This window comes from Felis catus, chromosome X, assembly GCF_018350175.1.
Source record: "Felis catus isolate Fca126 chromosome X, F.catus_Fca126_mat1.0, whole genome shotgun sequence".
Taxonomy (NCBI): Eukaryota; Metazoa; Chordata; class Mammalia; order Carnivora; family Felidae; genus Felis; species Felis catus.
In genome coordinates this window covers 57,810,742-57,837,403 of record NC_058386.1, presented here as the reverse complement: position 1 = coordinate 57,837,403, position 26,662 = coordinate 57,810,742, and the positions used below count along the sequence as shown (strand labels likewise).

Below are 26,662 nucleotides of genomic sequence, written 5' to 3'. Positions count from 1 at the left end.
CCTCCAAAGCCTTAAGTTTTAAGTTAGGATATAGTATCTTATTTATTTATATTATTATTTTATTTATTTTATAAAAAATTTTTTTTTTTCTTCAACGTTTTATTTATTTTTTGGGACAGAGAGAGACAGAGCATGAACGGGGGAGGGGCAGAGAGAGAGGGAGACACAGAATCGGAAACAGGCTCCAGGCTCTGAGCCATCAGCCCAGAGCCCGACGCGGGGCTCGAACTCCCGGACCGCGAGATCGTGACCTGGCTGAAGTCGGACGCTCAACTGACTGCGCCACCCAGGCGCCCCTATTTTATTTATTTTAAAGTAATCTCTCCAGTTATAGTGGGACTTGAACTCACAACTCCAATATCGAGAATTGCACACTCCACTGACTGAGCCAGCTAGGCACACCAAGAATAAAGTATCTTAAAGATACAGACATGGAATAAAGATTATGACTTTTAAGTACAATGCAGGTTTGAACTGTGGAGGTGCACTTACGTGCAGATTTTTTACAGTATGATATTATAAATATTTCTCTTCTTTATGATTTTCTTAACATTTTCTTTTCACTAGATCACTTTATTGTAAGAATACAGTACATAATATACATAACATAACAAAATATGTTAATTGACTGTGTATGTTATTGGTAAGTCTTCCAACCAACATTAGTCTATTATAGTTAAGTTTTTTGAGAGTCAATTCATAGGCGGATTTTTGACTGTGTAGGGGTCAGTGACCCTAACCCCTGTGTTGTTCAGGGGTCAATTGTATATGGTATTTGAAATCTTATATTTACATAAATATTTTTAAGCACACAGAAAAGTATAGAGAATATCAGAACTAACATCTGTATACCTATCACTAAGTTTTGTTGAACTTTTTTTTTAATGTTTATTTATTTTTGGGAGAGAGACTGAGCATGAGTGGGGGAGGGGCAGAGAGAGAGGGAGACAAAGAACCTGAAGCAGGCTCCAGGCTCTGAGCTGTCAGCACAGAGCCCAATGCAGGCCTCGAATCCACAAACCATGAGATCATGACCTGAGCCAAAGTCACACAGTTAACTGACTGAGCCAGCCAGGTACCCCAAATTTTGTGGAATCTTAACAATTTGCTATATGCTTCAGACAGTTCATTGTTTCAGAGAACCAAAAGATTACATGTACCACTTTTTCATCTTTTAAAATTTTACATAAATTATATCAGTTTGTGTAATGTTTTTTTCTGCAGCTTGTCTTTTTTTGCTCAGTGTGTGTTTTTAATATTTACCCATATGGATAGTTTAGTTCTAGTTGATTTGTTTCCACTGCTGATGATTACTATTACTTTGAATACAGGTGTTTCACAATTTATTGATCCAATCTCATTTGTTGGCTGTGAGTTTTGTAATATTTGCTATTACAAACAACAACACTACAATGAACATTGTGTTTCAGAGAGTTTAACAGGAGTTTTTCTTTTATTTTTTTTAAGTAATCTCTACACCCAAAATGGGGTTTAAACTCCTGACAGGGAGCCAGCCAGGCACCCCTATAATTTGGATTGTCAGAATTTAACCTAATTAGCCTTTTTTCGTGTGGCTACTAAAAGCTAGAAAATTATTTGTGTCTGCATTGTTTCAGTCGGACAGTACTGGACTACAGCCTCACCCACCAGTGCTCGAGAAATAAATTTAGTGGGTAATAACCAAGATTTTTAAATGGAAAACCACAGAGCAGAAAATGTCATCGTGTACTGCATGTGATAAGGGTAAAATCATTTCATTAAACTTTTGGTCCAGAGTGTAGATGTGATGTAAAATATATTTCTTTGCCATAGGTGGTGGTCAAAAAATGTCTGAAAACCTCTGCCAGGGGTGCCTGGCTGGCTCAGTCAGTAGAGCATGCAACTCTTGACCTCGGGGTTGTGAGTTCAAGCCCCATGTTGGGTGTAGACATTATTTAAATAAATAAATAAACTTAAAAACAATACAAATTATATAGCTCAATATATCTAAAATATATTTATATAATCAATATAAAAATCATTAATGAGATATTTTACATCCTTTTTTTGGTCCAAAGTCTTTGAAAAAGTCAGATATGTATTTTATACTTAAAGCACATCTCATTTTGGATTTGCCTCATTCTGAGTTCTCAACAGTTACATGTGGCTAGTAGCTACCCTATAGTGGCAGTGCTGTTCTAGGGTATACATTTAGGAGTGGAACTGCTGGGTCAAAAGCTATGAGCATCTTTAACTTTATAAATATTGCCAAATTTCTGTTCAATGTAGTTTTAGCAGTTTATACTCTCTCTTCCTTTCTCTTTGCCCTTGTATCCTTGCTAAGAATTGGTATTGTCAGGCTTAAAAAAATTTGCAAGTGTGAAGAGTATTGTTGTTTTTATTTTGTATTTTATTTTTTTAATTTTTTAAAAAAAATTAAAGTTTATTTTTATTCATTTTGAGAGTGAGTGAGCTAGCAGAGGAGGGGCAGAGAGAGAGGGAGAGAGAATCCAGGCAGGTTCAGTGCTGTCAGCACTGAGCCCGATGTGGGGCTTGAACTCACTAACTGTGAGATCATGACCTGAGCTGAAACCAAGAGTCAGACACTTAACTGAGCCACCCACGTGCCCCTAGTTTTTAAATTTTTTTAATGTTTATTTTTTTTGAGAGAAACAGAGTGTGAGCCGGAGAGGGGCAGAGAGAGATGGAGACACAGAATGTGAACCAGGCTCCAGGCTCTGAGCTGTCAGCACAGAGCCCCATGTGGAGTTTGAAGTCATAAGTGGTGGGATCATGACCTGAGCTGAGGTCAGACTCTTAACCAACCAAGCCACCAAGATGCCCCTGTTGTTTTTAATTAACATTTTATTTTGGAATAATTTTAGATTTACAGAAAAATTGCAAAAAATAGTGCAGAGTTCCCATATTATCCCTAGCCAGTTTCTGTTTCATTAATGTTACCATCTTATGAGTGTTTTATTTATTTATTTATTTATTTATTTATTTATATTTATTTTAGAGAAAGGGTGCAAGTGGGGGAGGGGGCAGAGGGAGAGACAGAATTTTTTTTTTCTGAGGCAAATTTTATTGGCAGAACACAAATGTTTTACAAATGCAAGATATTTAAGCAACAAATACATTTTATTTTATTTTATTTTTTATTTTTTTATTTTTTGACTTTTTAAACAGTGGACTTTATTTTTTAAAATCACTATTTATTTATTTATTTATTTATTTATTTATAATATATGAAATTTATTGTCAAATTGGTTTCCATACAACACCCAGTACTCATCCCAAAAGGTGCCCTCTTCAATACCCATCACCTACCCTCCTCTCCCTCCCATCCCCCATCAACCCTCAGTTTGTTCTCAGTTTTTAACAGTCTCTTATGCTTTGGCTCTCTCCCACTCTAACCTCTTTTTTTTTCTTCCCCTCCCCCATGGGTTTCTGTTAAGTTTCTCAGGATCCACATAAGAGTGAAAACATATGGTATCTGTCTTTCTCTGTATGGCTTATTTCACTTAGCATCACACTCTCCAGTTCCATCCACGTTGCTACAAAGGGCCATATTTCATTCTTTCTCATTGCCACGTAGTACTCCATTGTGTATATAAGCCACAATTTCTTTATCCAATTTGGCTATTATTGAGAGTGCTGCTATAAACATTGGGGTACAAGTGCCCCTATGCATCAGCACTCCTGTATCCCTTGGGTAAATTCCTAGCAGTGCTACTGCTGGGTCATAGGGTAGGTCTATTTTTAATTTTTTGAGGAACCTCCACACTGTTTTCCTGAGTGGCTGCACCAGTTTGCATTCCCACCAACAGTGCAAGAGGGTTCCCATTATTCCACATCCTCTCCAGCATCTATAGTCTCCTGATTTGTTCATTTTGGCCACTCTGACTGGCGTGAGGTGATATCTGAGTGTGGTTTTGATTTGTATTTCGCTGATGAGGAGCGACGTTGAGCATCTTTTCATGTGCCTGTTGGCCATCCGGATGTCTTCTTTAGAGAAGTGTCTATTCATGTTTTCTGCCCATTTCTTTTTTTTTAAAATTTTTTTAACGTTTATTTATTTTTGAGACAGAGAGAGACAGAACATGAACAGGGGAGGGGCAGAGAGAGAGAGGGAGACACAGAATCCGAAACAGGCTCCAGGCTCTGAGCTGTCAGCACAGAGCCCGACGCAGGGCTTGAACTCACGGACCGTGAGATCATGACCTGACCCGAAGTCGGACGCTTAACCGACCGAGCCACCCAGGCGCCCCTCTGCCCATTTCTTCACTGGATTGTTTGTTTTTCGGGTGTGGATTTTGGTGAGCTCTTTATAGATTTTGGATACTAACCCTTTGTCCGATATGTCATTTGCAAATATCTTTTCCCATTCCGTTGGTTGCCTTTTGGTTTTGTTGATTGTTTCCTTTGCTGTGCAGAAACTTTTTATCTTCATGAGGTCCCAGTAGTTCATTTTTGCTTTTTAATTCCCTTGCCTTTCGGGATGTGTCAAGTAAGAAATTGCTGCTGAGGTCAGAGAGGTCTTTTCGTGCTTTCTCCTCTAGGGTTTTGATGGTTTCCTGTGTCACATTCAGGTCCTTTATCCATTTTGAGTTTGTTTTTGTGAATGGTGTGAGAAAGTGGTCTAGTTTCATCCTTCTGCATGTTGCTGTCCAGTTCTGCCAGCACCATTTGTTAACGAGACTGTCTTTTTTCCATTGGATGTCCTTTCCTGCTTTGTCAAAGATTAGTTGGCCATACTTTTGTGGGTCTAGTTCTGGGGTTTCTATTCTATTCCATTGGTCTATGTGTCTGTTTTTGTGCCAATACCATGCTGTCTTGATGATGACAGCTTTGTAGTAGAGGCTGAAGTCTGGGATTGTGATGCCTCCTGCTTTGGTCTTCTTCTTCAAAATTACTTTGGCTATTCAGGGCCTTTTGTGGTTCCATATGAATTTTAGGATTGCTTGTTCTAGCTTCGAGAAGAATGCTGGTGCAATTTTGATTGGGATTGCATTGAATGTGTAGATAGCTTTGGGTAGTATTGACATTTTGACAATATTTATTCTTCCAATCCATGAGCACGGAATGGTTTTCCATTTCTTTGTATCTTCTTCAATTTCCTTCATAAGCTTTCTATAGTTTTCAGCCTACAGATCTTTTACATCTTTGGTTAGATTTATCCCTAGGTATTTTATGCTTCTTGGTGCAATTGTGAATGGGAACAAATACATTTTAAAGACAGAAGTGAGCATAGCTCAGGGAAACTCAACAGTATGTCTTCTAAATTATATGAGAGAGAGAATCTTAAGCAGGTTCCACTCTCAGCATGGAGCCCAATGTGGGGCTTGATTCCACAACCCTGGGATCATGACCCCAGCTGAAATTGAGTCAGATGCTCAATTAATTGACTGAGCTCTCCAGATGTTTCCATGAGTGTTATTTTAGTTTTCATTTCCCTGGTAACTAGTGAAGTTGGGTGTATTTTTATAGATTTACGGGTCATTTGTGTTTTCTCTTCTGTACACGTAATGTTTTCAGTCAAATTTTGTTAAAATGAACCACAAAAGATCATGTGGCAGTTCTAGGTCATTTTCTTGTCAGGGAAAATTGATATAACATCCATCTTTAAAAAAAATTTTTTTTAATGTTTATTTATTTTTGAGAGAGACAGGGGCAGAGTGTGAGCGGGGGAGGGGCAGAGAAAAAGGGAGACAGAATCCAGAACAGGCTCCAGGCTCTGAGCAAGCTGTCAGCACGGAGCCTGACGTGAGGCTGGAACTCACAAACCACGAGATCATGACCTGAGCCGAAGTTGGACGCTTAACCAACTGAGCCACCAGGCATCCCAATATCCATCTTTTTGTATAAACAGTTCAGTTTCAAGACCAAAAGGAAATTTGTCTCAGTTATATACCCATTTGGGCTAAATAAGTGTAATTCCTTTTCTGTATGCCAGCTCTTCAACTATTTGAAGAGCTATTATGTTGCCTGGGAAGTCTTCTTCAGATTAAGCATTTTCAGTTTCTTCAGTCATTCCTCATATTCCATGGTTTCTAGTCCTTTCAATGTCTTGTGTGCTGTCCTCTGAACATGCTCTATTCTTTCATGTTATTACTTAAAGCATGGTACTCATAACAACACAATTCTTTAGGGTTTATATGATCAGCACAAAACAATCCTTTATAGATTTAGGAGTGATCATTCTGTTATATACTGATGTAGTTAAGATCAAATTTATGTTTTCCTTTTTTGGAGTGTGTGTGTGTGTGGCCAGTCGCACTACCCTAGTGATTCATTTTGAGCTTTTTGCCCCCAAAAGACCCTCAGTCTTTTTTTAGTACAAGCTGCTGTTAAGCTACATCTTGCCTGTCATATATTGGTACAGTTAGTTTTGAAGATTTAAATGCAGGACTATACTTTTTTTTTTTAGCAGGTCCTATACCTAACATGGGGCTTGAACTCATGAACCTGAGATCAAGAGTTGCTTGGTGTACTGACTGAGCCAGCCAGGCACCCCTAATAATTTTTTATCTGACATTAATCCTATTGCTACAAACTGGAGATTTCATTTTTATTGCTGATTATATCATCTATCTCAGCTTCTTCATCTAACTCATTGATAAAATTGTTAAATAGGACAGGGCTAGGAACAGAATGCTATGCCATGAAAAACCTCACTTAAGGTTGACATCAGTCTGTTACTCAGCATGCTTTGGTGTGCCTGTGCCACCTGCCTGATTTGTTCTTGTCTCCAAAGTCTAGCAGCTGTCTTATTTTATACTTGGCTTTGGCCCTAGATTTAGAATCTCTGGTTCATCTTTTCAAAGGACTCTTGGGGCTCTTTGTATATGCACTCCAGTTGCCAACTCTCCTGTTCACCATTTTCCCCCCAGTTTTACTGAGATATAATTGACATAAACATTGTGTAAGTTTAAGGTATACAGTATGGTGTGTGTATATATATATATGAATGATTACCACAATAAGGTTAGTTAACACATCCATCTTCTCTGTCCTCTCACATAGGTTACAGTGTTTCTGGGATGTGGGGAAATGGGTAAAGGTTGTCAAAGTGGACCAACCTCCTTGACCTTTGAGGCTGCCTTTTGTTTTTTGAGTTTTTTGTTTGTTTTTAGTAATCACTGTACACAACATGGAGCTTAAACCCATGACTCCAAGATTAGGAGTCGGATGCTCCTCCCATTGAGCCAGCTAGGTGGCCCTGAGGCTGCTTTCCTGATGTTGAACAAAGTATGATGCCATATTGTGCATCCTGCTCTTGACCTATAGCTTCCAGGGATTTCAACTCTGTAGAACTTTTTCTTTCTTTCTTTTCCCCTGCCTCCCCTTCCTCCCTCCTTCTTTTTCCTTTCTTTTTTTTTTTCTTTTCTTGTTCTTTCTTAGAAATCAGTTTTATTTAGGCATACTTTACATACAGTAGAATTCACATATTTTAAATGTACAGGTTGATGCCTTTTTTGGGCAAATGTATCCCATATAAACAACATTTGAATCAAGAAACCGAACATTCTCTGGATGCCTGGCTGGCTTATTTGGTAAAGCATGCAGCTCTAGATCTCAGGGTTGTGAGTTTGAGCCCCACATTGAGTGTGGAGCCTCCTTAAAAAAATTTTTTTTTAAGTAAAGAAAGAAACAGAACATTTTCATCTCAGAAAATTCTGTCATGCCCCTTTGTAGTCAGTCTACCCCTCCCTCCACTCTAGGCAACCACTGTTCTGATTTCTCACTGTAGATTAATTTATAAATGAAATTATACAGTATGTATCCTTTTTTTCTATGCTGTCTTTCACTAAGCATAATTGTTTTTCTTAATGTTTATTTATTTTTGAGACGGGGGAGAGGCAGAGAGAGAAGGGGACAGAAGACCCCAAGTAGGCTCTGTGCTGACAGCCAACAGCCAGATGCTGGGCTCAAACTCACAAACTGAGAGATCATGACCTGAAGTCAGACGTTTAACCGACTGAGCCACCCTGGTGCCTTGAAGCATAATTGTTTTGAAATTCGTCCATATTGTTGCATATATGGGTAGTTGTTTTTTTAGTCCTTTGGTCTCCAAAGTTTAGTGACTGAATGTGACTGGATGTATTTCCTTACCAGAATCAAGCTGGAAATTCCTTTTTGGTTAGCATGATACTGTCAGCTCCTGCTTCCCCCACACTCCCAGCCACTTGCCCTCCAACACTTTATATAGCTTTTTACCTCCTGTTGAGCTCAGGCTTAGATTTGCTCCAGTCCCTGAGCTGGTACTGTCCAGGGCAAAAAAAGAATAGTAGTAAAGTGGAGTAGGGAAGAGTTTGGTTTGAAGTGAAGTCATACTGGCCATCAGGTTTGAGATTTAACATGCTGGGGACATACTCGAGGAACCTGTTGAGCTTTGGAGCTAGCTGTATCATTTCTGTTTGTCATGATTTTCATGGAGTTAGCCTGCCCTGCATCCTTTTCTAGTCCTCTAGGACCAAGATGCTGCTGAGAAGTACAATACATTGCTGTGAATAGTTCTCTTTGAACTGTGGTGCATGCAGTTCCACCTGACTTCTGCGTTATGAGTCACTGCTTGGATTCCCTTATACCATACCCAGTTTGTCAGTTTGGACCTCCTGGAATATTGTATAAAAAATGATTATCTTTTTGACCACAGAAAATAAGATCTACACTCTGATTTTAGTGTAAGACTAAATCTGTTTCCCTGAGTTTGCCATGCCCTTTTGACACTTTGGATATTTGGCTCTCCTCATTCAAGCCAGTCTGTGCTGGAATACCTTTTCTTAGCCCACGATGAAAATTATAGTATGGTACTCTGAATGGTATTGGCTCATTTTTTCTTTCCCTGCTGTTTTTCAGTTGTGCCAATCTTGGCATATCACTTGCTTCAGGCTTTTCCCTATAGAACTAGTATAGTTGAAAGTATAGGATTTCAAATGAGAAAGCCTGAGTTCAAATCCTAGTTTGCTACTTTTTCTTTGTATCACCTTTGAGAAGTCACTGCACTTTTTAAATTTCAGTTTCTGCATCTTATAAAATAAAAAATGCTCCCTTGCAGAGTAGATTGATGAGTAAATGAGAATGCAGGTGAAAAAGCTTTGAGACTGTAAAGCACTATGCAGATGTTAATTTCATTGTCATTTTTGTTTTTTTCTCACTAAAGAGGTTGCAGATAATCATTGTGACTCGGAGTAAAATCTTGAATTGACCCTGGCAGGTCTTTGAGCTGCTTTGGCTTTCAAATGACTGGTTGAGCTGATGGAGGCCATAGGGAGAGACTTGGCAGGACTTTTGATAGATTTTTTCCATGTTGTAATGGAACCTCCCTTTCTCAAGGATAGGGAAAATGCTTATTTTATATTATTCCATACCTAGAATGCTGTCTACCAAATCAGAATTAATTGGTACTGATTAACATGGCTATCTCAATAGAGTGACCCCATCAGGATGAATCTCATTTAAATTAAATTGACTGAAGTCATGCTGTAAATCATAGTTTATTTCAGCAGCTAGGAAGATAATTTAATTATTTTCTTTCAAAATGTACAATCTTACTTGATAAAACGTTAATACAGCGTGTTGTCTTCAGATCTCGGGAATAGGCTGTATTTATAGAAGCTCTTTTCTGAGCTTTTCTCCCAGAAGTGTCTCCTTCATAATGTAAGTCAACCATTCAGCTCTGTGATCTCTACTACTTACCTAGCTTTGCTGACTGCGTTTTATCATAAAGCACTGCAGTGCTGTCATTGCCTCAGCTGGTGTCAATCAAGTTGCTCAACTGAATGACATTGAAAATATGTTTTGAAAGTACCAGGATTATACTGACAATGAATTCTATAAAACATTAAGAGAACATCCACAAGTCAGAATTAATGTCTTTACAATCTCATGTATTATGTAACCACAAGTTATAATTAGTATTCTACTAAAATATATTTGAATTTTTTTAAAAAGGAGCTCAAATTAAAAATTTACATTGGGTTTTTGTTTTCTTTCCCAAAACATTTCAAGAATCTGTTTTTAAATAATATTTGGATACTTAAAAACATTTTTAAACTTTCCTATTTTTTATTGAGGTATAATTGACATACAACATTCTATTAATTTCAGGTCTACAGCATAATGATTTGGTAATTGTACATATTGTGAAATAATGACTACAACAAGTCTAGTTAACATCTGTCACCATGAATAGTTACAAAGTTGTTTTTTTGTGATGAGAACTTTAAAAAAATTTTTCATGTTTATTTTTTGAGAGAGAGAAAGAGAGAGAGACAGCATGAGCAGGTGAGGGGTAGAGAGGGAGACAGAATCCGAAGCAGGCTCCAGGCTCTGTGCTGTCAGCACAGAACTCAATGTGGGGCTCGAACTCAAGGACCACGAGATTATGACCCGAGCTCGGTGCTCAACTGGCTGAGCCACCCATGTGCCCCTGTTGTGATGAGAACTTTTAAGATTTACTCTTTTAGCAACTTTCAAATACACAATACAGTATCATTAGCTATTGTTGCCATGCTGTACATTACATCCCCATGACTTACTTTATAACTAGAAGTTTGTACCTTTGACTCCCTTCCCCCATTTTGCACCCCCCACTGCCAGCAACCACCAGTCTGTTCTCTGTATCTATGAGCTTGTCTTTTTTTTAAGATTCCACATATAAGTGAGATTATATAATATATGTTTTTCTCTATTTGACTTATTTCACTTAGCATAATGCTCTCAAGGTCCATCTACGTTGTCACAGATTGCAAGATTTCATTCAGATAAAAAGATTTCATTCTTTTATGGCTGAATAATATTCCATTGTATGTATTCTGCAAATTTTTATCCATTCATCTGTTGATGTTCACTTAGGTTGTTTCCATATTTTGGTTATTATTGTAAATAATACTGCCATGAATGTGGGGGAGCATATATTTTTTCAAGTTACTGTTTTCATTTTCTCTGAATAAATACCCACAAGTAGAATTGCTGGATCATATGGTATGTCTATTTTTAATTTTTTGAGAAACTTCCATACTGTTTTACGTAGTGGCTACACCAGTTTACATTCCCACCAACAGTGTGCAGAGGTTCCTTTTTCTTCACATCCTCGCCAACACTTATTTCTTGTCTGTTTGATATTAGCCATTCTAACAGGTGTGAGGTGCTATCTCATTGTGATTTTGATTTTCATTTCCCTGATGATTAGTGATGTTGAACATCTTTTCAGGTACTTATTGGCTTTCTGTATGTCTTCTTTAGAAAAATGTCTATTCAGATCTTCTGCCCATTTTTAAAGTGGGTTTTTTTTTGTTTTTTTGTTTTTTTTTTTTTTTTGCTTTTTTTATTAAGTAATCTGCATCCCACATGGGACTTGAGCTCACAACCCTGAGATCAAGAGTTGCATGCTTTACTAACTGAGCCAGCTGGGTGCCTCTTTGCTTTATGAAGTCTTAATATGAATCTATTTTCTGATGCTTAACTGAAAGTTTTTAATTTAGCAGATTTATTATTGTAGCATGTTAAAAATTCTTTCAAAATGTGCTCTTATAGTATTGTTAAGAATATTAACATTCTTGCTAGTTGATGCTCAGAAATGTAAGAAATTAGAGACGTATAAAGGTTATGGAGACTTCTATTACATGAGTTTGGAAAAACCTCAATTTGATAAGATGAAGGGCATTAATTATGATTTTACATCATGCTTGGGTTTTAAGGAATTCTGTGGCCTAGTAAGATTCAGTTATATGGAATCTGGAACTTAGATTGTTTAGAAAATGGTGATATCACTTGTACAGATTCAATAACTGGTTAATGTTGTTGGTAATTGGGCATGTCATTTTTTTTTTCTCACAAAGTAAGATCAAGACTCCAGTGCCAGCATGAGTTAGTTATGTCTGTCTAATGCTTAAAAATATTAATAAGTATTTCAATTTTAATGGGTATTCTCAGTCTCCCTTCAGAATTTCTGCATTTTCTAGTTTTGAAGACATTGTTAATTTAAATCTTGCAGTTTTAAGATGACCTATTTGTGAAGTCAAGGCATTTTACTTTCTGACAATGAGTGATGATTAAGTTATTAAACACGTGACTTTAGGGAATGCAAATTTTATTTGAAATTGTACTCTACCCTTACCTAAAAGAAACTTTATCTCCAGTTTGGTTTTACTCTAATGATAATTCAAGTTTCTTCATGCTATATTTATTTTACCAAAGATCTAAGAACAGATTTAAAAATGATTTTCTACTTTTTCCCAATGGTGATAGTTCACAGCACTTGTATCATCCATTGTTATTTCAGAAATTGTTGAAAACCTGATTGTAAGAGATAATTCACCTAGCATACCTGAGGCAATTGAAAGACTCTTCAATGACATAGCAAATATCAACAGGGATTCTATGGCTGAAATACAGGATGCTCAGGTTGGTATAAAAATAATTTTGTTTATGAAAAATTTTTGAAAGATTTTATTTTTAAGGAATCTCTACACTCAATGTGGGGCTTGAACTCATAACCCCAGGACAGGAGTCACATGCTCCACTGACTGAGCCAGCCAGGTGCCTCTGATAAGTTTTGATGATTCACCATTTTAATTATATAAAAAAATAGCCGTTGTGATTAACCATTATAAATACATAGAAATCTGTCTTTGGATTTTCAAGCCTAATGGCTGAAAAACAACTAAAGCAAAGAATAAATTATACAAAGTGGCATAATTAATTGCTCAATTATGTGAAATTTAATGAATATAGAAGTTCAAAGAAGGGAGAGATCAATATAGACTATAGTGGTTGCTGAAAGCTTCATGTGTGAGACTGAACTGGATTTGAGTTACATAAAGACAAGGGGAGGAGGTATATTAGGTAAAGCCAGCAGTATGAATAAAAGTGCATAGATATAAATAAACAAGTTGTGTTCATGGGACAGTCACATAATGTGACTACATTTTTGGGAGGCAAGGTAGAATGGGATTAGATTATGAGGGGCCTGTAAATGACCCACAATAGTCACATAAGCATAAAACATGCAAGAAAATCCATATCATTGGAGGTGGATGGTATTTTAACTGGCTAAGAAAATGTTTCTCTTGTCCAGGTTGAAGAAATGGCAGTAAACCTATGGAACTGGGCAGTTACCAAGAGAGTAGGTTCAATTATAAGTGAAGAGCAGAAAGCTAAATGTATGTATACATTCATTTTACAAGGAATATTTTTATTATACATTAGGTTGTGTTCCTGAAGTTTAAATACTATTTTGACTAGTTCATAAATGGGTATTTATTAAAAGAAAAATAAACAAAATGATCTATACATAGAAGTTTCTTAAGCAAACATCTTGAATTTTGTGATTTTTCAGAGGTTAGCTCCTGATTAATAAAAGTTTAAAAGCATCACTGCTTCTTTATCTATTCATCAGTTGATGTACATTTGGGCTCTTTCCATAATTTGGCTGTTGTTGATAATGCTGCTATAAACATCTGGGTGTGTGTAAAGAAGCTGTGGTGTATATATACAATGGAATATTACTCAGCTATCAAAAAGAATGAAATCTTGCTATTTGCAATGACATGGATGGAGCTAGAGGGTATTATGCTAAGCGAAATAGAGAAAGACAAACACCATATGATTTCACTTATATGTGGAATTTAAGAAACAAAACAGTCAACATACAGGAAAGAAGAAAAAGAAGCAAACCATAAGAGACTCTTAAATTGGAGGACAAACTGAGGGGTGATGGAAGGAGGTGGGTGAAGGATGAGCTAAATGGGTGATGGGTATTAAGGAGGGCACTTGTTATGATGAGCACTGGCTGTTGTATGTAAGTGATGAATCCCTGAATTCTACTTCTGGAACCAACATTGCACTGTATGTTAACTAACTAGAATTTATTTTTATTTTATTATTTTTAAAAAGTGTTTATTTTTGAGAGAGAGAGAGCATGAACCAGGGGAGGGGCAGAGGGAGAGAGAGAGAATCCCAAGCAGGCTCCACACTGTCAGCACAGAGCCTGATGCAGGGCTCCAGTTCACAAACTTTGAGATCCTGACCTGAGCCGAAATCAAGAGTTGGAGGCTTGACTGACTGAGCCACCCAGACACCCCAAATAAAAATTTGGAACAAAAAAAATTAAGTGGGAAAAGTGGAGATTACAAATACACATCCACAGAGTGAGTAAAGAGTAAAAGAAAATATATTAATTTATGAATGCAGTTTAACACACACACAAATACACATAAATAAAAGCATCACCTCAAGAAATTGTCTGGTGGTGAAAAACAAAGATGATTAAAGGATGGGAAAATGAGAACTTGACACGTTAAAGGACACATGGATTATCTTTCCTAGAGAAGAGATGATCAGAATCTTCAGGATTCTGAAGGGCTCTCAAATAGCAGTTTCCTTTCTCCATTAATAATAGAATGAGAAATGTTGCTATGTGAGAGATTTAGATTTAAAAATTGGTAAAGAATAGTTTCCTCATGAGGTGGGTTGATGGACTTTGGACTGAGTTACTTGAGAACAATTATAGGATTTTTTTCTACCTGTGAGAGCAAACTAAAAGAACAACAACAAAACAAAATCCCCAAAGCAAACTCATGTGCTTGGATGCATTAAATGTGGTCCACTGTCTGGCAGAATTCTAGTGCTTTAGCTAAATGGCTGGGTTAGTGTGCTGGCAGTTTCTCATTTCCAACAGTGATAGCGACAGTTAATGCATTTGTGGAAAGTATATTGCTCCATTATAAAGGATACATCGAGGCAACAAGCCAAAACGTGAATCTCTGGCCTGCTTGGCTTTCTGAAGACAAATGAATTTTGTCTGCATGCAGCAAATGGAATTCATTGCTAAGTATTTATGTTTATGAATATAAACCAAACTGTATACAATTTCATTGTAGGTCTAGGGTAATTAATTAGTGGTTAATACAGTCAATAATATACTTACTCATTAGTCTATTCCTCTGTTAGGATGCTTAGAGAATAGGTCTACCTCTGTAACTGTCGGATAAATATGGATATCATTGCTCCTAGGAGTCTTGGGTCTTGTAGTTATGGGGAGAGAAGAGTTAGAAGTTTATCTGTTGAAGAAACATAGTACATAGTTGAACTGTGTGATATTAAAATGCATTAATTCTAAACTCCTACAATTCTGCCTATCAAGGAACATTGTTGTAGCTATTTTTCACTACTTGTCAAATAGAGATTTGGTAGATGGATCTCTCCCAGAGAGGGAAAATAATTGAGAGATCAGGTTCCTTGAGAATACCAAAGAATTAGTAAACTTTCGAAAAATAAAGGAAACATTTTCAAAACTGGAAATGTAAGACAAAGTAAATACATGATTAGGAATTAATTTGATGAAAGTTTTTTTTCAGAAACCACTTTATTAAAGGATGAATAGAATGTACATTTCATGATGAATAATAAGAAACTGACTTTAATTACCCCATAATTTCACCTGGGCAAATCTCTTTTTCAATGGAATATTAATTGAAAATGGTATTAGTATAGGTTGAATGGCTGCTGAGATCATCTAACATCAGGGCAACTAGTTCAGTTACTTGTGAAGTCATCTTTATTGTTTTTTAATTTTTATTTACTTTTGAGAGAGAGAGAGAGAGTGGAGGAGGGGCAGAGAGAGGGGGACAGAGGATCTGAAGCCAGCCACATGTGGAGCTCAAACCCACGAACCGTGAGATCATGATCTGAGCCGAAGTTGGACACTTAACTAATGAGCCACCCAGGTGCCCCTGAAGTCATCTTTAAAATGTGGACATGTTGTCTGATGAGAGAAACTGTGTAAATAAAGAGCTTACAGTTATTCAGACTTTCCTATTTTCAGGGGAAATGAACTGTATGAAGAGGATATCTATATTTTCTGAGTTATACCTCAAGAACTTTTACATCATCTATAGAAAAGAATATATTTAGACAGATTCACAGTTTAGGGGAATAATCTAAAACTATGCCCGGGGTGCCTGGGTGGCTCAGTTGGTGAAGAGTCCAACTTTGGCTCAGGTCATGATCTCGTACTCTTTGAGTTTGAGTCCCACATCAGGGTCTGTGCTGACAGCTCAGAGCCTGGAGCTTGCTTCAGATTCTGTATCTCCCTCTCTCTCTGACCCTCTCCTGCTCACACTCTGTGTGTCTCTCTCAAAAGTAAATAAACATTAAAAAAAATAAAAAAAACCAAAATTATTCTAATGTTCAGAAATTTTGTCAGATGTTGAATATCTTTAGATTCCAATTGTACTTAGAATTATTTTGCTGTCAGCATGGTACATACAAGAGCATCAAATGGAATCAGGTGTCTTTAGTAAGTCTTCAGAATTTAAGACCTGCAGAAATTAAAATTTGAAAATTAAATATCTGATTGGAGCATTAAACAAATAATTCATTTGATAATTTTCAGGTCATTTACTTTTGATAATTGATTTTTTTCAAAAAGACTTTAAAGTTACTACTTTAACAACAAAAGTGCTTGCACTTTGCTCCTCATTTCTTTTTGTAAGTGTATATAAAAGGAGAATGAATGTTTTGTGTTTATGGGCATCTAATTACTGTTTTGCAGTACGGCATGTTGCTTGCAAGTTGGTGTGTATGTGTGAAGGCTCAACTGCTTCAGAAGATGCTATTCGAAGACAGATTTTGGTAAGTCCGATTTAAATGAGGAGAAAGTGCAGATGCAATGAGATAGTCGTTACTCCTTATGAAGATGGTTAAAGTTAGTGTGAACCTGGAAGGGGGTTATATCCTTTAGTGCTATCCATGTTCCTTTTAGGATAATTATACCTATTACAATTAAAGGTCTCAGCAGTACTATTGTCATTACAGTGATTCAGTGGACTAAATGTTGAACTTAAATTCAGGATTTATGATAAGTAAAAAAAATAATAGTTCTCTGCTCCATCCTTCCCACCTGTCCTGCTCCCTGGAAATAAGTATATTTTTTTAGTGGAAAATATTTTTCCAGTGTTGTAAAACACGATTTTATTGAAAAGCTCAAGTGTATGCACAAAGATAGTACAATGATTCCCCCATTTACCCATCGCTCAGCTAGAATAATCTCCAATTCCTGATCACTCATTTTTTCTATATCTCCTCCAACAGCAAATCCCTGGCCCTGTGGATTATTTTGAAACAAATCCAAAATACAGCACTTTGTTCATAAATATTTCAATATGTGTCTCTAAATGACAAGATGTCTTTAAAAAATTTTTTTAATGTTTTATTTTTATTTTTGACAGAGAGTATGAGTGGGGGAGGGGCAGAGAGAGAGGGAGACACAGAATCCAAAGAAGGCTCCAGGCTCTGAGCTTTCAGCACAGAGCCCAATGTGGGCCTTGAACTTCCAAACTGTGAGATCATGACCTGACCCGAACTCAGATGCTTAACCGAATGAGCTACCCAGGTGCCCCTAAGGTGTCTTTTTGAAACATTTTTTTAATGTTTATTTATTATTTTTGAGAGAGAAAGAGTGTGAGCAGGGGTAGGGCAGAGAGAGAGGGAGACAGAATCTGAAGCAGGCTCCAGGCTCTGAGCTGTGAGCCCAGAGCCTGCCGCAGGGCTCGAACTCACAAACCATGACATGAGATCATGACCTGAGCCGAAGTCGGACGCTCAATCAACTGAGCCACCCAGGCGCCCCTAAGGTGTCTTTTTTATTCAGACAAACCCAATGCCCATTATCACACCTGCTAAAATTTAACAAAGATTTCCTAAAATAATCAAATATCCAGTCTTCCCCTTCTGGCTGTATGCTCCCACATTCTTACTTTCTCATTTGTTCTTGCTCAGTTCTTTCTCTCCCTCTTTCCCGTTGTTTTCTTAGAACCAGAATTAAAGAAAGTCCACATCTTGTGTTTTGTTAATATGTCTCTTTTAATCTACATGGTTCCCCTCCTGTTTTTAATCTGTTGAAAAATTTATTTGTTGAAGAAACGAGATTGTTGGTACTATAGAGTTTCTTAAATTCTGGATTCCGATGACTGTATCCTTACGGTGTCATTTAATATAGTCCTCTGTTCCCTGTTTTTCCTGTAAACTGGCAGGTAGATTTAGAAACTTGATCTGATTCAGGTTTGATTCTGTCAAAAATAATTCATAGGCAATATGGTGTACTTCCATCAGGAAGCACCAATGTCTGTTTGTCTCTTTTGTGTTAGTGCCCTTTGATGATTATTGTCCTTAGATCCATTATTTCTGTAGGTGTTTGCATATTCTACTTCTATATTCCTTCTTTGTTTATTTACTGGAATAGAGAGAAACTTTCCCTCATCAACTATTTGGCTACCTTGAAGTATACCTTTGTAAGAAAGGCGGTCTTGACTCTTTCCCTTTATTTAGCAGTTTTCAGAACAATGACTTATTTCTCTAACATCCTTAAATGATACTCACATAGATTTTTTAAAAGTTTCGTTGTGAACTCATGGATTTTTAACATTTTTAATGCATTTCAATCCATTGTAATTATTCTTATTGAAGCACCTATCTTTGGCCAGAAGGAGCCTCTGGAAGTGATTCTGAAGCCTTTTGACACTACTCCAGTAATCTTTAATAGTAAAACTGAAATAATAATCACATAAAATTTGATTTCTTTTTAAAAAATTTTTATTTATTTTTGAGAGAGTGACAGAGCACGAGTCAGAGAGGGGCAGAGAGAGAGGGAGACACAGAATCCGAAACAGGCTCCAGGCTCTGAGCTGTCAGCACAGAGCCTGTCGCGGGGCTCAAACCCACAAACTGCAATATCATGACCTGACCTGATGTTGGACACTTACCTGACTGAGCCACCCAGGCTCCCCTAAAATTTGATTTCTAATGTGACAAGATGTCCAGGCTCATCTTGTGTAGTTCTTGCCCTAGAGCAGAAATTATTCATTCTTTGAAGGAGCCCTGTTTCCTTTTAGTGGAGAATGTTATTTAGAAACCACAATCTGGAAATTACAAGTGCTCATTGCTATTGCATTGGTCATTGTTCCTAGACCTTTTTACTGGACATAGATATGAAATACATATTTTTTGAAAGGGAAAATATATGATGAATTCATAGTGATATTTCCAGTGATATTTAGGATTATAGGATTTTACTTAGCTTCTTAATTTTATATTTGTGTCTCTTTTCCTAGTCCTGACAATATTGGTGCCTAACAACATTAATATAGTGAATAACTGGTTTTATCCAAAAGATGTATGGTAGTTTTATAAGATAGCAATGTCGATAATAAAGAATGATTTCTAAAAATAGTTCAAGAGATTTTTTTGCACTGCTTTTATTCTTAGGATCTGTTTCACTAGGGGTGTATAGTCAAAGTATTGTTTTAATATTATTGAAGTATTGTTTTAAAAGTACTTGAAATAATTTCCTTTTCTGTGATGAAACTATAGATTGACTTGATACATAGTTAGATTCATTTATTTTTGTTTGCTCTTGCTTTTTAGCTGTTGCTTTTTTTCTGCCATTTTGATTGAATATTGTTTTATAATTGTGTCAAATATTTACATGGTTCCAAAGTCGAATCTACTAAGGGAAGTATATTCATTAAGTCTAGCCTCCATCTGTGTCCTCTCCACCCTGTTCCCTCCCTTCCCCTGTGGATAGCTATTTTTGTTTATTTTATTGTTTATCCTTTTGTTTTTTAAATAAAAGCAAACATTTGTTTTATAAAAATAAAATTTTCCCCTCCCCCAAAGGTTCTTAGATAAATAGTAAGTAGCATTCCATATATATACTTTTCTCCACTTTTTTTTTTTACCTCATTTAACATTATAGCCTAGAGATCACTCCATAGCAGTATGTAGAGATATTCCTCATTTTTTTTTATAGCTACATAGTATTCGGTTGGTACATGTACCTTATTGTGTTCAACCAGCTTCCTTCCATGGACATTTCAGTGCTGCAATGAATTGCCTTGTACATACGGTTTTTTTTTTCTTCCTATTTTAAGGCTATTACTTGTAATCATTTCTGTTTTCATTTCTCATGGTTACCTCAATATATTTTATTTTATTTTCTTAAATTTTTTTTAAAGTTCATTTATTTATTTTTGAGAGAGAGAGAGATAGGTGGAGCAGAGAGGGAGAGAGAGAATTCCAAATAGGCTCTACATTGTTAGTGCAGAGCCTGACGCAGGGCTCGATCTCACAAACTGTGAGATCATGACCTGAGCTGAAATCAAGAGTCTGACACTTAACCGACTGAGCCACCCAGGTGCCCCTACCTCCATATATTTTAATCATATGCTAGTATCACTATATTAGTTTTCTAGGGCCTCCATAACAAAATAACATAGACTGGGTGGCTTAAACAATGCACATTTATTTTTTCACAATTCTGGAGGCTGGACATCCAAGATCAAGGTGTGGGTAGGTTTGGTTTCTTCTGAAGCGTTGGGCTCTGCACTGACAGCACAGAGCCTGCTTGGGTTTTTCTCCATCTCTCTGCTCCTTTCTCTCCCTCTCTCTCCCCAAATAAACAAACATTTAAAAAAGCTTTAAAAAAATGATATTTCCCTATTTCTATGTTAGTTCTTTTAATTCTATTTCTTCAGATATTCTTCTGTTTGTTGAGTGTGATGTCCTTTCATGGGGTTGGTTTCCCTCAAGGGTTTGATGATTCTTGCTCATATTTGATTTGAGATTCCTTGATAGTTTAATAGTCATGCTATTTATTATAACCCTGATCCAGTGACTGATGGAGAAGTAGGACTGGATGTTTTGCTGGAACTCTATTTTTCTCCAGCCTATGTGATTGTACTCACTGTTCCTTCCTGGGGAGGGGAGAAGATACCTCTTGGTGGGGAAGCCAACTGCCTGATACTACTGTTTACATCCAGGATGTTTCCACATTTTGCATTTTTATACATTTTAGTATGTGGGTTTTTGTTTCACCCCATTTGCTGTCTATTTTTCAGAGGTTCCTTATAATTTCAGGTCAACTGAAAATGCCACTTATTTTCCAGGACTCTTATTGAATAAGAAAAAGTATATTTTCTCTTATTTCTAGGGTGTATCCCTAGAGATTATATTTATCATTACAAATATATGATATGACATATGTAATCTAGGGATTTATAGTATATAAAAATTTACACTGAAGTTTATAGTGTACTTATGTCCTATATATAAATATATAGGAAAATGTATAGTATATCTATTATATATATTTTATATACACATACACATCATTTCTAGGGATTTGTGGTAGAAGGGGTAGGGCTGCAGTGTTTGCTCAATCCTCCATCTTGATTCAGTTCTTGTTTGCTTCCATAGCATTTTTCCATATTATACATCAACTATTTAGATGTCTGTTAGTTACGATATTGTGAGCTTCTTTAGTGTGCCTGGCTTGTAAAGGATACTTAATAAACATTGTTGGATTAGTAAAAATTTTATTAGAGATATAATTAAGAACTGAACTGAGATGTGTTGACTTATAGTCTAGTGCTTATCATATAACTTTCTTCAAGTATGTGAAACATTAATTTTTCAGAAATGTCTGCTCCTAAGTTATCCCAATGTTTTCTTTTAATATTTCTTAGAAGATGTGTTTTCAAATTATTAATTTTTTATTTTTGCTTTTCTTGAGACCATTTCTATTAAATTATGGAATTCAAAGCAGAACATAGAACTATAATAAATGCTGTTACTTTATTTTTGTGGATTACACTACTGAATATGGACAGATGATTAAATATTTTATCTACTACCTTCCTCAACCAGTTTGGAGAAGTTGTGAATTTTAAAAATTATTTTCTTTCTTCTCTCTTCCAGATGAATATGAAAACAGGAAAAGGGTGGGTGGATGTTGGAAATGCTATGATGGCTGATGGATTTTTTCAAGCTGCCATGGTTGTAAGTTACTGATTTTTAGCTGTGGCCATTATTAGTAACAGTTGTGGTTATTCTTGTCATGACATTGTATTGTGATTTTATTTTCCAGGGTCTAGAGCAGTTATATTGCAAATTAATGCAGAGAGCCTCCACTGAGGCCGACATAACTTTGCAGAAGAGTGCTATGGAGAGGGACCTTTTCAAAGTGGTTTCTTACCAAGCAGAGGCGGTAGGTATCATAGTCACTACAGTCTTATAGTGGTGCATTTTGTATATATAAATGCAAAAGTGATGAGATATAACTTATTAGAAGAAAGTCAGGTGTCATTGGATTTTTATATAGGATATTATATTTGACCTTTTATTTTATCTCTGTTTTATATCTGAAGGTAACATTATTAATGGTGATTGGTATCTGTGTGGGGGTGGTTGAAGTTAGAAAGGCTGATATATAACTAAACATCGTTTTCAATCATTGCATGTAATATCCATCATTTATTTATGGCAGTAGCCTGTACTTGAAATACCTGTCTGTTTGTGACTCTCTCTTACCTTCACAGTCTGCCTAAAATAATTGCCTGAAAAGAGTCTTCTCATTTGCAATTGTTCTGGGTTGTTTGCTGATGTTTTCTGAAAGTCTGCTGTTATCAGTGTTTAAAGTTGTATGTTACCTCTGTTTGGCTTGTGGATTTCCTCCTTTGTCACCATGCAGTTAGGTATGCGTTTTTAGTTGACAAAATGTAAGCCATGATGAGTTTGCTGTCTGTAATTATGTAATTCTAGAAATGAAAGAGACTTTAAAAATCATCTAATATAATCCACTTATTTTTATTTTTTTAACATCTTTATTGAGATATAATTCATATACTATAAAATTCACACATTTAAAATGTACAATTCAGTGATTAAGTATATTCACAGAATTATGCAACCTTTACCACAATCAAGCCAGCAGAGGGAAGGAAATAATAAAGATTAGAGCAGAAATTGGGGCGCCTCTTTGTAGCAACATGGATGGAACTGGAGAGTGTTATTATGCTAAGTGAAATAAGCCATACTGAGAAAGACAGATACCATATGTTTTTACTCTTATGTGGATCCTGAGAAACTTAACAGGAACCCATGGGGGAGGGGAAGGAAAAAAAAAAAAGAGGTTAGAGTGGGAGAGAGCCAAAGCATAAGAGACTGTTAAAAACTGAGAACAAACTGAGGGTTGATGGGGGGTGGGTGGGAGGGGAGGGTGGGTGATGGGTATTGAGGAAGGCACCTTTTGGGATGAGCATTGGGTGTTGTATGGAAACCAATTTGACAATAAACTTCATATATTGAAAAAAAAAAAAAGAAAGAAATTGGGGCACCTGGGTGACTCAGTGTGGTTAAGCGTCTGACTTCAGCTGAGGTCATGATCTCATGATTAGTGGGTTTGAGCCCGTGTCGGGCTCTGTGCTGATAGCTCCGATAGCCCGGATTCTCTGTCTCCCTCTTTCTCTGCCCTTCCCCTGCTCATACTCTATCTTCCTCAAAATAAACATTTAAAAAATTAAAAAAAAAAGATTAGAGCAGAAATAAATGATTTAGAAACTAAAACAAATAGAACTGATCAATGAACCCAGGAGCTGATTCTTTGAAAAAATTTAATAAAATTGATAAACCTCTAGCCAGACTTATCAAAAAGAAAAGGACCCAGGGGTGCCTGGGTGGCTCAGTCGGTTAAGTATCCTTCGGCACAGATCATGATCTCTCAGTGAGTTTGAGCCCTGCCTTGGGCTCTGTGCTGGTTTTGTGGAGCCTGCTTGGGATTCTCTCTCTCTTCCTCTCTCTCTGCCCCTTCCCCACTTGTGCTCTCTCTCTCAAAATAAACAAAAAATGATAAAAAAAATAATTTTAAAAAATAATAAAAAGGGCCCAAATAAAACCACGAAAGAAAACCAGCACCACAAAAATACGATTATGAGAGAATATTATGAAAAACTATGTGCCAACAAATTGGACAATCTGGAAGAAGTGGATATATTGCTAGAAACATATAAGCTACCAAAACCGAAACAGGAAAAATAGAAAAATTGAACATACCGATAACCAGCAAAGAAATTGAATCAGTAGTCAAAAACCTCCCAACAAACAGAAGTCCAGGGCCAGATGGCTTCACAGGGGAATTCTACCAAATATTTAAAGAAGAGTTAATAGGGATGCCTGGCTGGTTCAGTCAGTGAAACATGCGAATCTTGATCTCAGGGTTGTAAGTTCAAGCCCCATGTTGGGAGGAAAGATTACTTAAAAGTAAAATTTTCTTTTAATGTGAAAAGTAAGAGGATTTTATTAACTTTTGTATGTTCTTGGGGAAAAACCATTCACATGTAAAAGTTTAACATTTGTTATAAGATATATTCAACTTTATTTTACACAAAGTTTTTCATTTGGGTTGGACATAATTTTTCATTTCAACAGGACTGCCATGATTATAGTGAGAAGCTCTTGAGATAATTGCATCATCATAGGGGTCAAGATAAACTGGTAGGGATTTTACTCATATCTGTTATTCAATTACTGTGGTATAATGGAACATATGCTATAAAGTAGATACAGAAGAAGCTATCCATAAAAAAGGTATAAAACACAGGTAAAGAAAATATGCAAATTATAGTATTGCATATGTATTTTAATTAATGGAACTAACATTTTTAACTCACATGGTCTTTTATGTGATATAAATGTAACAAGGGAGGATGCTTTTAAAGTCCTTTTTTTCTTTATAAATTTTTAATTTAAATTCTAGTTAGTTAACATATAGTATAACAATGTTTCCAGGTGTAGAATTTAGTAGTAGTGATTCATCGCTTATATGTAACACCCAATGCTCAACACAATAAGTGTCCTCCTTAATACCCATCACACATTTAGCCCATACCCCACATACTACCTTCCATCAATCCTCAGTTTGTTTTCTATCATAAAGAGTCTTTTATGGTTTGTTTCCCTCTCTTTTTTTCCCCTTTTCATATGTTCATCTGTTTTGTTTCTTAAATTCCACATATGAGTGAAATCATCCAGTTGTCCCAGCCCCATTTGTTGAAAAGACTATTCTTTCCCTATTGAATGATCTTGGCACCCTTGTCAAAAATCAGTTGATCGTAAATGTGAGGGTTTATTTCTGGACTCTTGATTACTTTTCATTGATCTACATGTCTGTTTTGCTTCTGTTCCCTTCCCCCCTTTACTAGGGTAAGACCACTTGTAGACTCTGGCAGGGTCACATGGATATAGGAAACATGAGTTTATCCATAAAAACTGATGGAGGGTACCCTGACAATACAAAGCAAGTGGAAAGCCCAGTTTTTCTATTATACCAAGGGCTGTGGTCTACTGTCTCTCTCTACTAGTTAAAAAAGTAGTAATGGGGTGCCTGGATGTCTCAGTCAGTTGAGTGTTTGACTCTTGATTCCGACTCAGTTCGTGATCCCAGCATTGTGGGATTAAGCCCTATGTTGGGCTCCAGCTGGGCATGGAACCTGCTTGAGATTCTCTCTCTTAGGCACCTGGGTGGCTCAGTCATTAAGCATCTGACTTTGTGAGTTCGAGTCCCACATCGGGGGTGAGCTCGAGCCCTCCTTCAGGTGAGCACAAGCCCCACTTTGGGTGAGCATGAGCCCTGCTTCGGGTGAGCTGAATTAGCTACTTCTATTTTCACATATCACTGTTTTTACTGGAAAGAGTGACTGATAGATAAATTGTGTTCATTCAGATTTGGGTATTTGGTATAAATTTTCATTAAAAAATTTTTTTTAATGTTTATTTTTGAGAGAGAAAGAGACAGAGTGTGAGCGGGGCAGGGGCAGAGAGAAAGGGAGATAGAATCCAGAGCAGGCTCCAGGCTCTGAGCAAGTTGTCAGCATAGAGCCTGACACAGGGCTCGAACTCACAAACCGCGAGATCATGATCTGAGCCGAAGTCAGACGCTTAACCAACTGAGCCACCCAGGCGCTCCAGCATATATTTTCATTAAAATGAATAAAGTGAGAATGTGACTTCAAGGAAAGCAACCGACAGTACTTGTTGATGGGGATAAAATTTAAGCTTTTAAGTAAAAGTTAGAATTTTGGAAAACTTCTACCTCCATCATGAATTTGACAGCTTCCAGATACTTAAACTTTTCTGATGAAATTGATGATATTAACTAATGTGATTAAAAAATTTTTTTCTTAGAAGACCTTTCTTTTTAAAAAATTTTTTTATTTATTTTGAGAGAGAGAGAGTGAGCAGTGGAGGGGCAGAGAGAGAGGGAGAGAGAGAATCCCAAGCAGCCTCCATGCTGTCAGCACAGAGCCTGATTGTGGGGCTTGAACTCACCAACTGTGAGATCATGACCTCAGCTGAAATCAAGAGTTGGATGCTTAAACTGACTGAACCACCCAGGTGCCCCTAAATTTTTTTTTACTTTGAAATAATTTTAGATTCACAGGAAGTTGCAAAAACAGTAAGGAGAGTTCTGGTGTACCTTTCACCCAGTTTTCCTCAGTGGTAATGTCTTATGTAAATATAGTGCATTATAAAACCAGGAAATTGACATTATTACAATCCATAGGCCATATTCATATTTCACCAGTGTTACATGATAAACTTCTATGTGTGTCTGTAGTTCTATACAGTTTTATCCCATGGATAGATTCATATAACCACCAACAACACAATCAAGATCTAGAGCAATTCCATCACCACAAAGATCCCTTGTGCTTCCTCTTTGTAGTTATACCATGCGCATTCCCCCATTCCCAAATCCCATCAGCTAATATTCTCTCTCCCAGTAGCTAATTCTCTATATTAATATCATAGAATATTAATATTCTAAAATTTTGTCACTTGG

General features: G+C 36.6%; 1 protein-coding gene across 3 annotated transcripts in view; it reads left to right on the top strand.

Annotated features, from left to right (window-relative positions):
• TEX11 (testis expressed 11) overlaps positions 1 to 26,662 on the top strand; it is a 244,864-nt gene that overhangs the window by 8,357 nt on the left and 209,845 nt on the right. For all 3 annotated transcript variants that reach the window (XM_045050778.1, XM_045050777.1, XM_006943797.4), the window contains exons 3-7: positions 12,269 to 12,390; positions 13,064 to 13,148; positions 16,541 to 16,620; positions 21,742 to 21,822; positions 21,911 to 22,030. In XM_045050778.1, the coding sequence (XP_044906713.1) occupies positions 12,269 to 12,390; positions 13,064 to 13,148; positions 16,541 to 16,620; positions 21,742 to 21,822; positions 21,911 to 22,030 (488 nt within the window). The remainder of the gene's footprint in view (positions 1 to 12,268; positions 12,391 to 13,063; positions 13,149 to 16,540; positions 16,621 to 21,741; positions 21,823 to 21,910; positions 22,031 to 26,662) is intronic.